The sequence below is a fragment of the Oryx dammah genome, unplaced genomic scaffold, assembly GCF_014754425.2.
Source record: "Oryx dammah isolate SB20612 unplaced genomic scaffold, SCBI_Odam_1.1 HiC_scaffold_3, whole genome shotgun sequence".
Lineage (NCBI taxonomy): Eukaryota > Metazoa > Chordata > Mammalia > Artiodactyla > Bovidae > Oryx > Oryx dammah.
This window is the reverse complement of record NW_024070187.1, coordinates 59,882,872-59,898,989: the sequence shown is the minus strand read 5'-3', so window position 1 is coordinate 59,898,989 and position 16,118 is coordinate 59,882,872. Positions and strand designations below refer to the sequence as shown.

General features: G+C 41.6%; 1 protein-coding gene across 21 annotated transcripts in view; it reads right to left on the bottom strand.

Moving 5' to 3' along the window:
• The window catches only part of LIMCH1 (LIM and calponin homology domains 1), a 356,942-nt gene that overhangs the window by 184,675 nt on the left and 156,149 nt on the right, over positions 1 to 16,118 (bottom strand). For all 21 annotated transcript variants that reach the window (XM_040238066.1, XM_040238069.1, XM_040238063.1 and 18 more), the window contains exon 3: positions 276 to 345. In XM_040238066.1, coding sequence (XP_040094000.1) covers positions 276 to 345 — 70 coding nt within the window. The remainder of the gene's footprint in view (positions 1 to 275; positions 346 to 16,118) is intronic.

The window sequence follows — 16,118 nt, the reverse complement described above, 5'->3', positions numbered from 1 at the left end:
ACTTAATTACCAGCTTCTCACCCCAAAACAAATTTAACTCTTTAAGAATGAACGTCATTCTTATCACTCATGGGAAAAACACAAAGATTAAGATGCCATTTAGGCATAACTGCAATCTTTCATTTTTAAGTGACCTCACAGTTTAATGGCTTCAATGCATTCTCATTCATGTGGAATATATACTGCAGGAAAGAACTGTAATAAATGGCATTGTCATGACCCTTAGGTTAGAGCAAAGGAATATTGGAAGATAAATCTCAATTCTGGATACTCACCAATCCTGCAATGGGGGTAGGCAATCTATTGATCTTTTTAACAAGTCCTGGCTTTATAGCATTCAGCAACCTGTCATGAAAAAGACAGAAAGTTAAGCGAGACATAAAGCAAGATGGATCACACAAATCACCTTTATCCAGGGCTACAACTAAATTGCTGAATAGGAAAAGCAGTGAATTTAAAGCATGTAGTAAATCTCAATAATCTGTGAGCCTTCGTGCATCCCAGTGAAGAACTTTGCCAACATCAAGTTTGTCCATGGCAGGTGAAGTTTTAGAATTTGGAAATAATGGGAGAAAAGAAAGGATGGAAACTAGGAGGTGCTTCAGGGGAAAAGACAAAGATGTGAGCTGGACTGAGGCTGGGAGGGAATTGTCTAGGATGGGAGCCAGGTATTGCTACACACCAAGGCTGCTTCCCAATTCTCCTGGCTAAGGCAGAGGTCTCTCCAGGGATGCACTGAGTTCAGAGACCAACATCTATCTTTGCAAATAATTTGCCAAGATTAACTCTTCCTCCAGACTTTCTTGGTCTTTGAAGAGAGTGGCTTGTTAAATGTGGTGAGCTTCACTTAAGAGAGGAAAGAATATGTTTAGCAAAAGGTTAACCAATTATATCCTGCAGATTTGAAACAATGCTGACCACAATTCCCTAGGTATAAAAGATATGTGACCCAAACATTTTGGGGGTAAAGGTTGAAATCATGTAAAAATGGTAATACAAAGGAATGCAAGAGAAGCAACCATAACTGTTTATCTTCAGGAAATTTCAGTTCAGAGTGAAAAGAAATAAGGAAGGCAACTTGTAAAACTAAAATAGGGTTGGCATCAGGGTGACGTGGTAGAATTGCAGCATTTGCCAACTAGGGTTTATTCATAAGGGAATTAATGAAGGTATGGTATTGTGGAATGGAGGCATTTATTCTTATACTCAGGAATTAGTGGAGAGGCAACAAGGTAATTTATCTCAGGACACAGCGCAAAGAGAACGTTGGGACAAGGGTTTGTTTTCTACAATTCAGGGGTAAGCAAACTATAAGTCATGGGCCAAATCTGGCCCAATGCCCTTCTTCGTAAACAAGTTTTACTGGAACACAGCCTTGCCCATTCATTTACGTTTTATTTACTTCTGCTTTTGTATTGTGACAGCAGAGCTGAGTGGTTACAACAGAGAAGCTAGAGCCCACAAATCAAACAATTTTTACTATATGGCCCTTTACCAAAAGCTTTGCCAAACTCTGTTGTCATTCATGCAATCAAAGATTATAGTAAATTATGAAGAACCTATGCTTAATAGATTTCCACAAAGTAACAAAAGATGCTTTGAAAGTGTCCAATAATTAGTCTTGAATTCAGCCTATATTTGGCCTTGACACCACTATGTATTGACAGATGGAGAAATGTTGCTACAGTGGTTATGACAGGATATTCTGGTTTTACACTAAGAATTGCCTGTTCTTGGAAACTTTCACCCCAGTTCTTCAGTACTGCCACCAAGAGGCAATGCTCAGAGCAGCCACAAAAGAGTAGTGCCTCCTGGCCCATTGAAAACCAAGATGGCACTCCTTTCATGAATGCACTTAATTTTAACCATGAATTTAATCTTCTTAAAAAGTGGGTTTTTTATGGCTTATCTTGAAATTATTGGTTTTTCAGGTTGGAAGGCAACTTGTTCACTCTTCTCATGTTTCAGTTTAGAAAACTGAGGCCTGACGATGATGACCTAAGTGGTACAGTCAGGCCTGGCATCTGAGTTCCCTGGATCAACACGTTCTATTGGGTAGAGTTAACATCCCATAGCTTGTGATACAAAATAAACAGATAGGATGCCTGAAAAGCAGATTTCAAATGAACAAAATTCTTAACATACATTAATTTTCTTACCAGTTTGTAACAGTGTCATTTTAAAATGGAGTTTTAAATAGTAGTCACACGTAGTTGTTGAAAAAGGTCATTGACTGGACATGACTGTCAGCTAACCCAAGCTGGCCCCATCTTTGGCCTGTATGTTCTGCCCACCGTTCCCACAGTGGGAACCATCTTCCAGCACTCGGCCTTGAGATAGCAGTGTGTTATTGAGACTACCTGGACTGAATATGTAACTGAACCCAGTTAAAGCATCTATATAAACTCAAGGTTCTGGCAAGATTTTCCTCGTCTTTCAGCTGCCCAAGGCAAGCATCATATGTAAGTTCCTTGCATATTAACCCTGCCACCTACAAGTCTGGTGCTGTCTGTCTCTATTTTTAGGCTCTCCTTGCCTTCTTTGTCAAGCAGACCAGGGGACCAGGTTTGAATCTCACTTTGGGAAATCCCAAGTTTGTCAACCAACAACAGTGCTGACAATTCAAAAGGAACCCAAAGGATATCCAGTAAAACTTAAGTCTCCTTGTCACTGGGATCCCACGGGGCCCCAGACTAATCCCTGAAATAACCTTAAAGATTTTCCAAAGAAAATATACAAAGACAGCTATAATTTTTTTTAAAAAAGACAGATGTAGTATATAACATGCACTGTTCTCCACCTTATTTTTCTACTTAGAATGTATATTGGAGGCTGAATAATTTACTCTGGAGAGCAGGCCTTGTCAATATGTTTGGACCTATCTCCTATTTAATACCTGTGGACAGACTGATGTGGAGCTGTGGGGTGGGGCTGAGAGCACTGGCTCTGCAGTCCAGCTGACTGACTCCAAAGCCTAGCTTGGTCACTCACTGGGGGTGTTACTTCGGGCAAGCCCATGAACACCAGTTTTTTCAACTGTTATAGAGAAACAATGGCAGCAATTGCATAGATGTCAGTGAGGCCTAAATGTGACAAAATATGTGAGAAGCTAGCACAGAGCCTTGTGCATAATAAGTTCTCTATAAATGGTTCTCCACACTTTGCATGTAAGTATTTATTTATACTAATTACATTCACAGCATTCTAGATCAACTACTTTCTCTAATACTTTAAAATTTTTCAAATGGAACAAAGTACCATTGTATCAGGTCCCATGTTCCTAATTAGTCAAAGTAGAAAAAAATACAGAGAAGGCAATAGCACCCCACTCCAGTACTCTTGACTGGAAAATCGCATGGACGGAGGAGCCTGGTAGGCTACAGTCCATGGGGTCGCTAAGAGTCGGACACGACTGAGCAATTCACTTTCACTTTTCACTTTCATGCATTGGAGAAGGAAATGGCAACCCACTCCAGTGTTCTTGCCTGGAGAATCCCAGGGACGGGGGAGCCTGGTGGGCTGCCATCTATGGGGTCGCACAGAGTCGAACACGACTGAAGCGACTTAGCAGCAGCAGCAGAAAAAAATAACAGATATCCTACCAAAAAAATCATAAATTACAAGTCCTTGTTTAAGGAGGTACCCATTTTGTCTTCTATATCTAAGAGCTGTATTATTTTTAGTAATGATGGATCCACCAACTCCTCTTCTATACATGTTTAGATTTTTAAAGTCTTAAATACTTTATTTATCCTTTGTAGAACCACACTTATTGGCAGAAATCTTTTCTGTTACATGAAGTTGTAAAAAAAAAAGCATTATAATGACAGATCTTAATTAAAAGACCAAAAAAACCCTCCATTGTGACGTCTATCAACATGTTTCACAACAAATTAAAAAATAAAAAGCCATAGTGCTTTAAAATATTTGGGATATTTTCCAGATCAAGGCAGCTGTGCTTTTTTTTTTTCATGTAAACATCACCCCAGTTCCATACACAATTTACAGTACACAACAATAAAAGATAACATTGAATTCACATTGCAGAAATGCCCGTCACCTGCTTATCTTGTATTCTGCATTAAACTGAGGACATTTTCTGTATTTATTAGAATCAGATGAGAAGTTTAGCAAAATAGCTATGAGTCAAGCATATTATTCACTTGCAATCTTATTAAAAACCACTATTGTCCTCCAACATATTAAATATAAATATTTTTTGAAATATGAATTGATAACATGCTTTAAAGTTATGATGATGGTATTTTATATTTATGAACCTTCTGAGATATATTGTTCCCCAACTGTCCTGTTCTGCAGAGACAGGTCATGTATTCATTCAACCGTTTTTATAGAAGAAAAGTCTGAGCCTCAAACAGGTGTGAAGCCTTCCCTGGAGATATGCACACAGACACGCAGCCAGAGGGCAAAGCCTACCACAATAAAGTCCAACTTCGGTATGTGTCATCACAGCACAAAGCAAAAACAACAGATCAAAAAAAACCAAAAACCCCAATAAACACTATCTAAACACAATGGGAGAATATCAACACTAGGTGGGAAAGGAAAAAAGAAGTGGGTATCTGCTGAGAGATGGTCAAGTGTAAGACACACTGGATCCAAGTTTCATTTATGCGTACATACAACATCCTCAGGAGCAACTGCAGAGAAAAGGAGGTGGTCATTCATTTGAGGCAACTCCCCTCCCAGCGGAATCCCACACAAGTTTCCCACCTGTGAGCCCCCAAAGCTGCAACTAGAACAGTCTGCCCTCTCTATCTGGTAACAGATTATCTTCGTACTCATCTAAAGACATTTCTGGGGCTGTGGCATAATTTTATATAACAACAAAAAAATAAACTTTGGTATTATTCCACATCTCCTGCATAAAATGTACCCACAACTACCACGGAGACGCAGACACAGAGAAGAGAGTTGCAGACACAGTGTGGGAGGGCGAAGGTAGGGCGAACTGAGAGAGTAACATGGAAACATCCAACACCATATGTGAAATAGATAGCCAGTAGGAATTTGGTGCATAACACAGGGAGCACAAACCAGTGACAACCTAGAGGGGTGGGGTGGGGTGGGAGATGGGAGGGAGGTTCAAGAGGGGAGGGAAATATGTATACCTGCGGCTGATTCATGTTGATGGCAGAAACCAACACAATATTGAAAAGCAATTATCTTCCAGTAAAAAAAAAAAAGAGAGAGAGAGAATCACATCTGAAGATTTGGTGAAAAAAACAAAAAGAAAACAACAAGATTTAAAAAACTGGAGATATGGGAGCTGACTAGGATGAACTAATATTCAGATATGTATTGATGCAGCAATTATTTATCAAGTGCTTGCCATGTGTGGCACACTGTTCTAGGCCCAGGGAAGGCAGGACTGGAGCAGACAGACAAAAGAATCTGCCCTTTAGAACTTCTCTTCTTGGAACAAGTGAAGTGTGGGGGGAAGTAGGAAGAACATATTATAAACAAGTAAATAAATGAGAGGAAAATTTCAGATCACATAAGCCCTGGGAAGACAAGCACAGGAGTAACCCATGCAGGTAGCATTTAAATCAGCTGATCAGAAGGCTGCCTTGGGGAGGTAACACCTGGGGAGAAAATGAGATGACATAAAAGCATCAGCCAAAGAGGAACTGCAGACAAATTTCAGGTGGACTGAACAGTAAGTAAGAAGGCCTGGAGGCAAGAGTGGGCTTAGTATATTAAAAGCCAGTCTGGCTAAGCAGAGTGAGTGGAAGGAGAAACACATGGCCTGATAGCCAAGGTGTAAGCAACATTCAGGCCCAGGTAAGCTGTCTGGATTTTTCCTAAGTACAGTATACTTAGAAGTACATCACATTTTTTAGGTGAAGACTGAAATGATCTGATTTGTACTTTTAAAACATCACCATATGCAGGTAGTATTAAAATAAATTTATAACTATAGGTATATAGAAATCTTTTATTTCTTAAAAATCATGAGTATCACATAGATGAATAAAACACCATAAAAAACTTATAGCAGTCAGCAGTGTTATCATGAGGAAAGTGCAACGAATTTGAGGAGGCTGTCTAGGTTTTAACAGATAAAACATACATTTAGCTATGAGCTCCTGGAAAGTCCCTTGATCACAGTCTCAGTTTTCCCCTTAATAAAATGGAAATCTTGAAAACCTGACCTTCCATCCAACACTGGTGAGAAGCCAGTGGGACAACATGTGTTGCTAGAATTTGGTAAGTGGAAACTTGCATATTCACATTCATTTGGTATACTGAGCATGTCCCTTTCTGCTAAGGAAGTGCAAGTTACTTTAGTTTCAACTTTTCCGTACACCAGCTGCCAAAGACTAAAATAAGCTTTACTTCTTTTCTGGCCACCTCTGGACATAAACCTCACATAAAGAGATCAAGTCAACAGATGTGTACAGCTTGCCTAATATATATATATCTGGTAAGAAACAACTAAAAATCGGAAGAAAATTTTAATCTTGGATAATCCTCAATTACAAAAAACATCAATGATATTGAAAGGAAAAGGAAAGTGAAGTCACTCAGTTGTGTTCAACTCTTTGCGACCCCATGAACTGTAGCCTACCAGGCTCCTTCGTTCATGGGATTTTCCAGGCACGGGTACTGGAATGGGTTGCCATTTCCTTCTTCATTGAAGGTAAGCAAAAGTACATGTGTTTCTTATATGAAAGGAATGATTCGGTGTCTACTAAACTCTTACATTCTAAATCTAAAACACACTGTGACCTATTTCAAGTAAGGCTGCTCACGTGTTCTTTCACATACTCAACAAATATTTATTGGGCATGCATGATGTCCCAACCTGGAGCTGGGCACGGAGACACAAAGACCCCAGGTCTTTCCCTCATGGGGTGTGCTCACTAAGAGATTTAAAACCTACAGGAAGACCCGAACTAGGCACATATGTGGTTCATTGTCATGCTACCTAATGCTTGGCTATCGTGAGTTTTTGAGAAGGTGAATTAAAGACATTCGGAGATCAGCCCTGGGATTTCTTTGGAGGGAATGATGCTAAAGCTGAAACTCCAGTACTTTGGCCACCTCATGCGAAGAGTTGACTCATTGGAAAAGACTCTGATGCTGAGAGGGATTGGGGGCAGGAGGAGAAGGGGACGACCGAGGATGAGATGGCTGGATGGCATCACTGACTCAATGGACGTGAGTCTGAGTGAACTCCAGGAGTTGGCGATGGACAGGGAGGCCTGGCGTGCTGCAATTCATGGGGTGGCAAAGAGTCAGACATGACTGAGCGACTGAACTGAACTGAGCACACATTCTGTGGAATCCAGTTCTTAAAAGACTAAAGAGTATATTCCTTAAAGAAACATTGCTGAGACATCCAGGAATGATACTAATGTTCTGAGAGAACTCTTTGTAACACAATATGCAGCTCATGATAGCCTCTCAATGATGGTTTAATGGTTATAAAATACAAACTTCGTATAAAATACGAAGAAATCTATGTATATCTGCAATTAAAAAAAAAAAAACCTCAAATCCCAACTGTGGGATAGAGAGGTTCTGTTTCATACTGACACATGCAACAGCTGGTTTAATAACTCTTCAAGGGCCACAATACTGAGAATACTGCAACAAAAGGTATCAGATCATCCTAATGTCAGGAAATACACCAATGGGCAGTTTATTTTTTACTGGACTGTGATAAACATTAAAGGTAACATTTTTAAAGGGTTGCAAAATTCAGCTTACTCTATACATCATTCAAGTCAGAAATTCAAGTCTAATAACTATCCTGGAGTTTGGGAGAGAGCAGAGACGCAGTCTAGACCTTCAACACAGGGTTGGAAAGTTCAGGCTTAATCTCATGGGAAATCACTTTATTCTTTGCAACAAGAGATTACATCATCATCTCATGTAGCTGGGTTTGCACAGCTGCAACAGGCAACTATGGTCACAAAATTACCTACTTTGTGTCCCTTTTCATTTGGCTCTATAGTGTTTTTCTTTGTGGTTTCCTTGATCACTTTCTGGTTTGACTACATACCCTGGTTGAAGGTGTGTGCACTTTTTATCTAACATAGCAACTGCTTTTGAACCTAAGCATGAGATCAATTTAACCTTGACTAGGAACCTGTTACAGATGCCATTTTTAGAGATTTCTCTTTGCCAAGAGTTGCCTTGGCAAAAGCAGGAAAAGTTAATAAACCTTCTGAGGTCAAGAAAAATTGACTAAAATATGGGGTAAAGTGAAACCTGAACCAGAGTTTCATAGGAACAAAATAGTACTGGAATGCAAATTACTACCATTAGTATCTACCAAATTTTTTGGGGGGATGCTATGCATTGTCAAGAAAGACTGTGTGAAGTATGAGTCTTTTTAAGCCACTTTGCCTGAATATAACTAAAGAAGAGATCATAAGAATTTTAGAAGGTCTTTGTTGACTTGAAATTCCAAGAAATTGGACCTAACTGTGAATTCGAGGGCAGGCTTCCCTGGTGGCTCAGCTGGTAAAGTGTCTGCCTGCAATGCAGGAGATCCAGGTTCAATCCCTGGGTTAGGAAGATCCCCTGGAGAAGGAAATAGCAACCCTGAATTCTAGGACTAAACAGTGCTATTACTATTCTAAAACAGCTGCTCCCCAAACTCATCTCCTTTCTCCCCAAGACACACAGCTAGGCAACATCTCTCAGATGCCTTTGCAATTTTCTGTAGTAATATAACAGAATTCTGGCCAATGGAGTGTGGGCAGAGTAATATATGTCACACTCAGGCCTGCTCCCAAACCTCTCCCAAGCAATTTTCCATTCTCCCTCTTGCCTCCTCCGCTTACTAGTTAGATGTTTACACCAAGTAAGACCTTAGAAGTCATGTGTTGAGGATGGAGTTTCTGTGAGCTGGGGTCCCTGAACAACTACTTGACTCACTGTCATCTCCACCCTTCCCTGTTGCCAAAACTGAGAGTGAGAAGGACATTCCATTGCATTAAACCACTGAGAGTTAGGAGTTTATTAGTTACAGCAGCCAGCAGTACTTTAACTATTACAGCTCTCCAGGAGGTCTTTTTTCAATAAATAGGGGCCTTACTTGGGCAAAGTGTACCCAAGAAATCCTGCAAAATTAAACACCTGGCCACATCCTTTCCCCTGGGTCTTGTTGGGAGGCAGCAGAATAGAAAAGAGCTAAAACTGGGACTACTCTAAACAAATGGATCTATTTTCCTACATTTGCTAGGGATAAAATGTCTTCTTGCCTATCACTTCTGCTCTCAATTCTAAAAACAAAACCCAGACAAACCTAAGAACAAGCAAGCAAAAAAACCCTACAGTAATGAAATAATCTATAAACATAGAAAGGAACCTCCAGCACTTATCTGAGTATCTTGGAGGTTTTGATTCATTTGCAATCTCTCTCACAATCTATCCTTTGCATAACCATTCTTGTTGTCTAGAAATTACGAAATTTTTAGATTAGAAAAGATCTAAAAATCAGTGAAAAATCTAGGAATGGAAAGTGTCACCAGGCACTTATCTGAGGTCAGAGCTCCTAAGTGGTAGACTCAGGATTACAAACTCACACTTGATGTTCAGTCGTTTCAGTTATACCCTACCCTGTGTGACCCTATGGACTGTAGCCTGCCCGGCTCCTCTGTCCATAGGATTCTCCAGGCAAGAATACTGGAGTGGGTTGCCACTCCTCCACGGCATCTTCCCAACCCAGGGATCAAACCCACGTATCTTACATCTCCTGCACTGGCAGGTGGTTTCTTTACCACAGGTGTCTACATTGAGAAGAGTGCTTTATTTCTTACATTTCAATAACTAATCTCCAGGCACCAATCTCTGCCATCTTAATCTGCCCAATGTCTCCAAACCAACCTCATTTAAACCCTGACCTTGGCCACACTGCTTCCCTCCTCCAATGACTCCCAGGCTCCCGAGTGCCCACAGGATGCCCTCTTAATGCCTTCACCTGGGAATCAAGCCCCTTCACAACCAAGCTCCCTTTACCACTGTGCCTCCCATTGGCTGAGCGATAGAATCTGCCTGCAGTGCAGGAGACCCGGGTTCAATCACTTGGTTGAGAAGATTCCCTGGAGGAGGGCATGGCAATCCATTCTAAGTACACTTGCCTACAGAATCCAGACAGAGGAGCTTGGCAGGCTGCAGTCCACAGGGTCCCACGGAGTCAGATATAATAGCAGCTCCCATTCAAGATCCTCCCCACTTTTATGAGCTACAAGTTTAAGATGACATATGTGATCAATGAACCAGGAAAGCTGGCAATACATGAAGAGAATTTAGTCTAACCAAATAAAGTGGGAGACTAAAGTTACTCCAACACAGGCACTGATACGTGTAATCATCACTGCACTATGTAGTAATTATGTATAAATGATTGTAATTAGTATTTCTTTTGCATGGCTAACACCCAGTATTGCTGGGTTTACTGTCAGGAGGGTGGGAGAAAACTTGGAATGTGAAAGTGTTGAAACATGGCTCTGAAAGCTTCGGTACCCAGGCTTGAGTGGGACAAGCAGCCAGCTCCTTGCTCTACACACTTCTTCAGCAGGAAGAGCTCAAAATCAAGAGTTCCAGGATTGAGACCCATACAATTCCAACAGTAATAGGAGCCTCCAGAGACAGAAAGACCTGATGTTCAAATGGCAACTCACTATGCAAGTTATTTGGGCTTCCCTGGTGGCTCAGATGGTAAAGAGTCTGCCTGCAGTGTCGGACACCCAGGTTTGATCCCTGGGTCAGGAAGAACCCATAGAGAAGGAAATGGAAACCCACTCCAGTATCCTTGCATGGAAAATCCCATGGATGGAGGAGCCTGGCAGGCTACAGTCCATGGGGTCACAAAGAATCAGACATGACTGAGCAACTTCACTCACAGGCAAGTTATGTAAGTATTCAATATCGAGTCTCAGTCTCCTACTCTGCAAAATGGGCACAATAATACCTATTAGTCATGGCATGAGAGTGTGAAATACTGCACGTAATGCATTTGGCACAGGCCTGGTGTACAGCGTGCACTTCACCAATGTTAGTTACTACCATCATCTCTTCCTTGCCTCCCTGACCCCACTCCACCCTCAACCAGCTTACCAAGTAGCTTTGGATCCCAACCCTGCCTAAAGATGGAAATCTATGCACTAATTATTGGCTCACATCTCCTCCCAAGCATCCTGCCTGTGGCTCAAGATAGGTTGGGAGTTGGGAGAAATGAAAGCACTGAGGTGAGGGAATGAGATAATGTTAGTCCTTTTGGAGGGCAGGACAGCAAAGGAGTGGTCGCTAACTCTGGGAGTGGGGAGGAAGGAAGGATGGGAGCCAAGAGAGCAAAGGCAGTAAGAAGTCCAAGGACAATCTCGGCTGCACTGCAGCTGTCTGCACAGCTGCCTCTAGCCCTGCTTCCCCGCCAAGTCCTAGCTATGCTTTAATTCTTGCCAAGGCTCCTGGCCCCCCATCTCACTTGCCATCCTGAGGGTGATGGCAAGAAGCCAAGGTCCTTTGCTAGCCTAGAAATGGAAGGTCAGCTCCTAATGTGGCTAGTTAGAATTCTGAATTGATTTCTTATTCATTCCACATGCTGTTATCAAATGCCCCATGCCAGGTGCCAAGCTAAGCCCAGACGACACCCCTCCCCGACCAGAGACTGGGTTCTACAGTAAGACTGACACTAACTCAGATGTGCCACAGGTCACGTAAGACTTGTCCCCCATTGGAACTAGTGTTCCAAGTTCTAAATGAATGACTTAGAAAAGAACTTTGGGAACACAAAATGTACATAGTAAGGTTATAAATTAAGGATGGACACAGCAAGACAAGTGTAGGACATAGTTCTGCTTCTCTTTGGGAATCATGACATTTTCCCCCAAATATTCGTGTTTGGTGAACAGCAGAAAGTAATCAAAAGTCTCCACTGCCAACAGATGTAATTTCCTGAAAAGCAACCTAATGTCATTGTTCCTCTGAATAGAGACTGTGCTGGCTGTCTACTGCTCACTGGATGCTGTTTAAAGTCCTTTACTTGCTATTCATGGACCTGACACTTATCTTTCATCTCCAGCCTGTCCCATTTCTTTCTAACCACAGCTTCACCCTTGGGCAAGCAATACCCCTTCATATTGCAGAGCATTTTCACATGCTTGCTGCTCCCTCTGTCTGACATGTCTTTCCTACAGGTCTCTGCTACTTTGTGGCCCAGCAAACTCCTACTCATCCTTCAAAACCCAGATTAAATGTTACCTCTTCTTCAAACCATTTCCTCAGTAGAAACTGTATCTCCCACCTCTAGGTTCCAACACTCTCTGGCTATTAATCTATTTATCAAACATCACAGAATCTGTCCAACCTCCCCACTAGGCAAAGAGTTATTCTTTATTGTAACTTTCCACTCTACTATAAGAGTCAGTCATTGGTAAGGCCTCAATTTGTGTTCGGAGAAGGTACCCCACTCCAGGACTCTTGCCTGGAAAATCGCATGGACGGAGGAGCCTGGTGGGCCGCAGTCCATGGGGTCGCTAAGAGTCGGACACAACTGAGCGACTTCACTTTCACTTTTCACTTTCACGCACTGGAGAAGGAAATGGCAACCCACTCTAGTGTTCTTGCCTGGAGAATCCCAGGGACGGGGAAGCCTGGTGGGCTGCCGTCTATGGGGTCACACAGAGTCGGATACAACTGAAGTGACTTAGCAGCAGCAGCAATTTGTGTTGGCCAAATAAACGGATAATGAAACCAGTAACAATCACAAAGACTGGGAAAGCTCAAAAATGTCAGTTTTGAAGCTACAGTGGACTTCAGGTCCATTCACAAGTTTGCAACTGTTATTAATCACATCTGAACCATTTTCTCAGCACCAAGACTAAAGTTGGATTTAAGCAATCATAACACACAAGGATCCTGTGACAAGCTTCCAGTTTACTCCCACCAGTTACTGTTATTTCATGAAGTTCCCAGCAGTTTGTGGGCTGGGGCAGGAATGAGTAGAGTAACCTTGTTACTTTCCAAAGGACCAGTGGAAGCTGGTTGACCTCAAAGGAGACAGTAAAACCTCTGGGTTCTTCACCGAACACACACAAACAGGAAAGGGGCTGGGGGTCACTATGATCACCTATCCTTGGGCGTCACATTCTACCGGGTGTGCTACAGAAGCACAAAATGCAGTCTCATTCAGAGGAATGGAGAAAGTGTTCTTGAGGCCAGAAGCTCTGGTGGAGATGGAATCAGACTCCTTTTCATCTGTGCTAGAAAAGGAGCTTTAAGTGAAGAAAAATTGTATTTAAACAATAAAGTCTCATTTCCCCATTCTGCGGTCTTCCTTTGTCTAATGTTATACTTTCCGAGTTGAAAGAAGTGCCTTTGATTTTTAGTTTTAGATTTGTAATTTTCCTTTGTAAATCCTTTTGGATTTTTTAAACCCTTTTGAAAACAGAATATAATCAATCTATAGCACTTTTTCTTCAGTGAAGTTTTAAAATACTGGAATTACAACATGATACTAGTACATCAAGAAATGCACTGAATGGTATTGGAATGAATCTGCTAGAGAACATTTTAAACAACTGGAATTCCATAGTATATGTGTGTCTTAATAGCTTAAGTTATAATCCACATACAGTTCACCCACTGAAATTATACAATCTGATTATTTTTGTACATTCACAGGATGTAACCATCACTGCAAAATAATTTGTTTTCCTTCCCCCAAAAGAAACCCCATACCCATTAGCTTTAACTCCCTATGCCATCCTCCCACAACTCCCAGCCCTAAACAACTACTAGGTCTACTTTCTAAATCTACAGATTTACCTACTCTGAACATTTCATATAAATGGGATCATACAATATGTGATTTTTCATTATTGGTTTCTTTTACTTAGCATAACATTTTCAAGGTTCATCCATGTTGTAAAATGCAGGGATAGTTAAAATTTTTTATGGTCATATAATATTGCATTCCATAAATATATCATTCTACCCATTCATCAGCTGATGGACATTTGGGTTATTTCCAACACTGGGCTATGATAAACAAGGCTTTCATGAGCATTTTGGTGAAAGTTTTTGTTTGGACATACGTTTTCATGTTTCTTGGATATGTACCTAGAAGTATAATTGCTAGAAATGGCCCCTGGAGAAGGAAATGGCAATCCACTCCAGTATTCTTGCCTGGAGAATCCCATGGACAGAGAAGCCTAGTAGGTTACAGTCCATGGGGTCACAAAGAGTCAGACACAACTGAACGACTTAAAAAAAATGGTAACTTAATGTCTAACCTTTTGAGGAACAGCCAATTGTTCATCAAAGTGGCTGTACCATTTTACTTTCCCACCTGCAATGTATGAAGGTTCCAGTTTCTCCACACACATGCCAAACTTTTCGAATTCCTTTCTTATTATAGCCATTCTGATGGCAGCATCTCATGGTGATTTTGATTTGTATTTCTCTGAAAATTAATGACTTTGAGCACATTTTCATGTGCTTTTAGCTATGTGCATGTGTGTGTGGGGGTTGCTCAGTCATGTCTGACTCTTTGCAACTCCTGGCTATGTGTATAGCTTCTCTAAAAAAGTACCAACTCAGATATCTTTGCTCACTTTTTTTATATAAGAAATTTATTTATTTTTATTTTTGGCTTCGTTGCTGCACACAGGCCTTCTCTAGTTGCAGCGAGCAGGGGCTAGTCTCTAGTTGCAGGGCACAGGCTCCTCACAGTGGCTTCTTTTGCTGCAGAGCATGGGTTCCAGGGTACAAGGGCTTATAGCTGTGGTGCATGGGCTTAACTGCCCCATGGGATGTGGGATCTTCCCAGACGGGGGCTCAGACCCCTGTGCGCCGCACTGGCAGGTGGATTCTTAACCACCAGAGAAGTCCTATAGGTTTTCTTGTGCTGTTTATACTTTTGACACTATGTGCAAGAAACAATTATCTACTCCAAGTCACAAGGATTTCCTCCTATGTTTTAACCTAAGAGTTTTATAGTTTTAGCTTATTTTTAGGTCTGTGATCCATTTTGATCCATTTTTAAAATGCTAATTTTGCAATAATCCCTCCTCTTCCCATTTTCCCAAAACTTACTGCATTCTTGCCATGTGCCAGCATCATTATATATGGAAAGATGGGTGAGTCATTGTTACTATCAAGGAATTTATAATCTAATAGAAAGTTAACACATACAATCTCACGAGTAGTGCCATGTCTAAGGCAAGTTACTTGCTCTAGGCAAAGCCAAAATACTTTTCAAACCAGAAACAAGAAAGAGATCACTTGAAATCAGAGTTTTCATCTCCACTACAGGACGTATGGTTGTCAACATCGTTACGGACTCTGAGTGAGAAGGGAATGCCGAATTCAGGCTACAGCCAGGGGGACATCTTAATGGACAGAAAAGTGCATATTGTGTGGGTTTAGGAATTAAGGAGATAGAAATGGACAGGCAAGTGAGTACTCCAAGTGGATGGAATGAAATGCAGCCAAGGCATGGAGCTAGGGGAGCACAAAAAGAATCATGGGAATGATGGTAATTTTCTATGGCCAGTGCAAAGGGCTGATTCAGTTCAGTTCAGTTCAGTCGCTCAGTCATGTCCGACTCTTTGCGACCCCATGAATTGCAGCACGCCAGGCCTCCCTGTCCATCACCAACACCCGGAGTTCACTCAGACTCACATCCATCGAGTCGGTGATGCCATCCAGCCATCTCATCCTCTGTCGACCCCTTCTCCTCCTGCCCCCAATCTCTCTCAGCATCAGAGTCTTTTCCAATGAGTCAACTCTTTGCATGAGGTGGCCAAAGTACTGGAGTTTCAGCTTTAGCATCATTCCTTCCAAAGAAATCCCAGGGCTGATCTCCTTCAGAATGGACTGGTCGGATCTCCTTGCAGTCCAAGGGACTCTCAAGAGTCTTCTCCAACACCACAGTTCAAAAGCATCAATTCTTCGGTGCTCAGCCTTCTTCATAGTCCAACTCTCACATCCATACATGACCACAGGAAAAACCATAGCCTTGACTAGACGGACCTTAGTCAGCAAATTAATGTCTCTGCTTTTGAATATGCTGTCTAGGTTGGTCATAACTTTTCTTCCAAGGAGTAAGTGTCTTTTAATTTCATGGCTGCAATCAC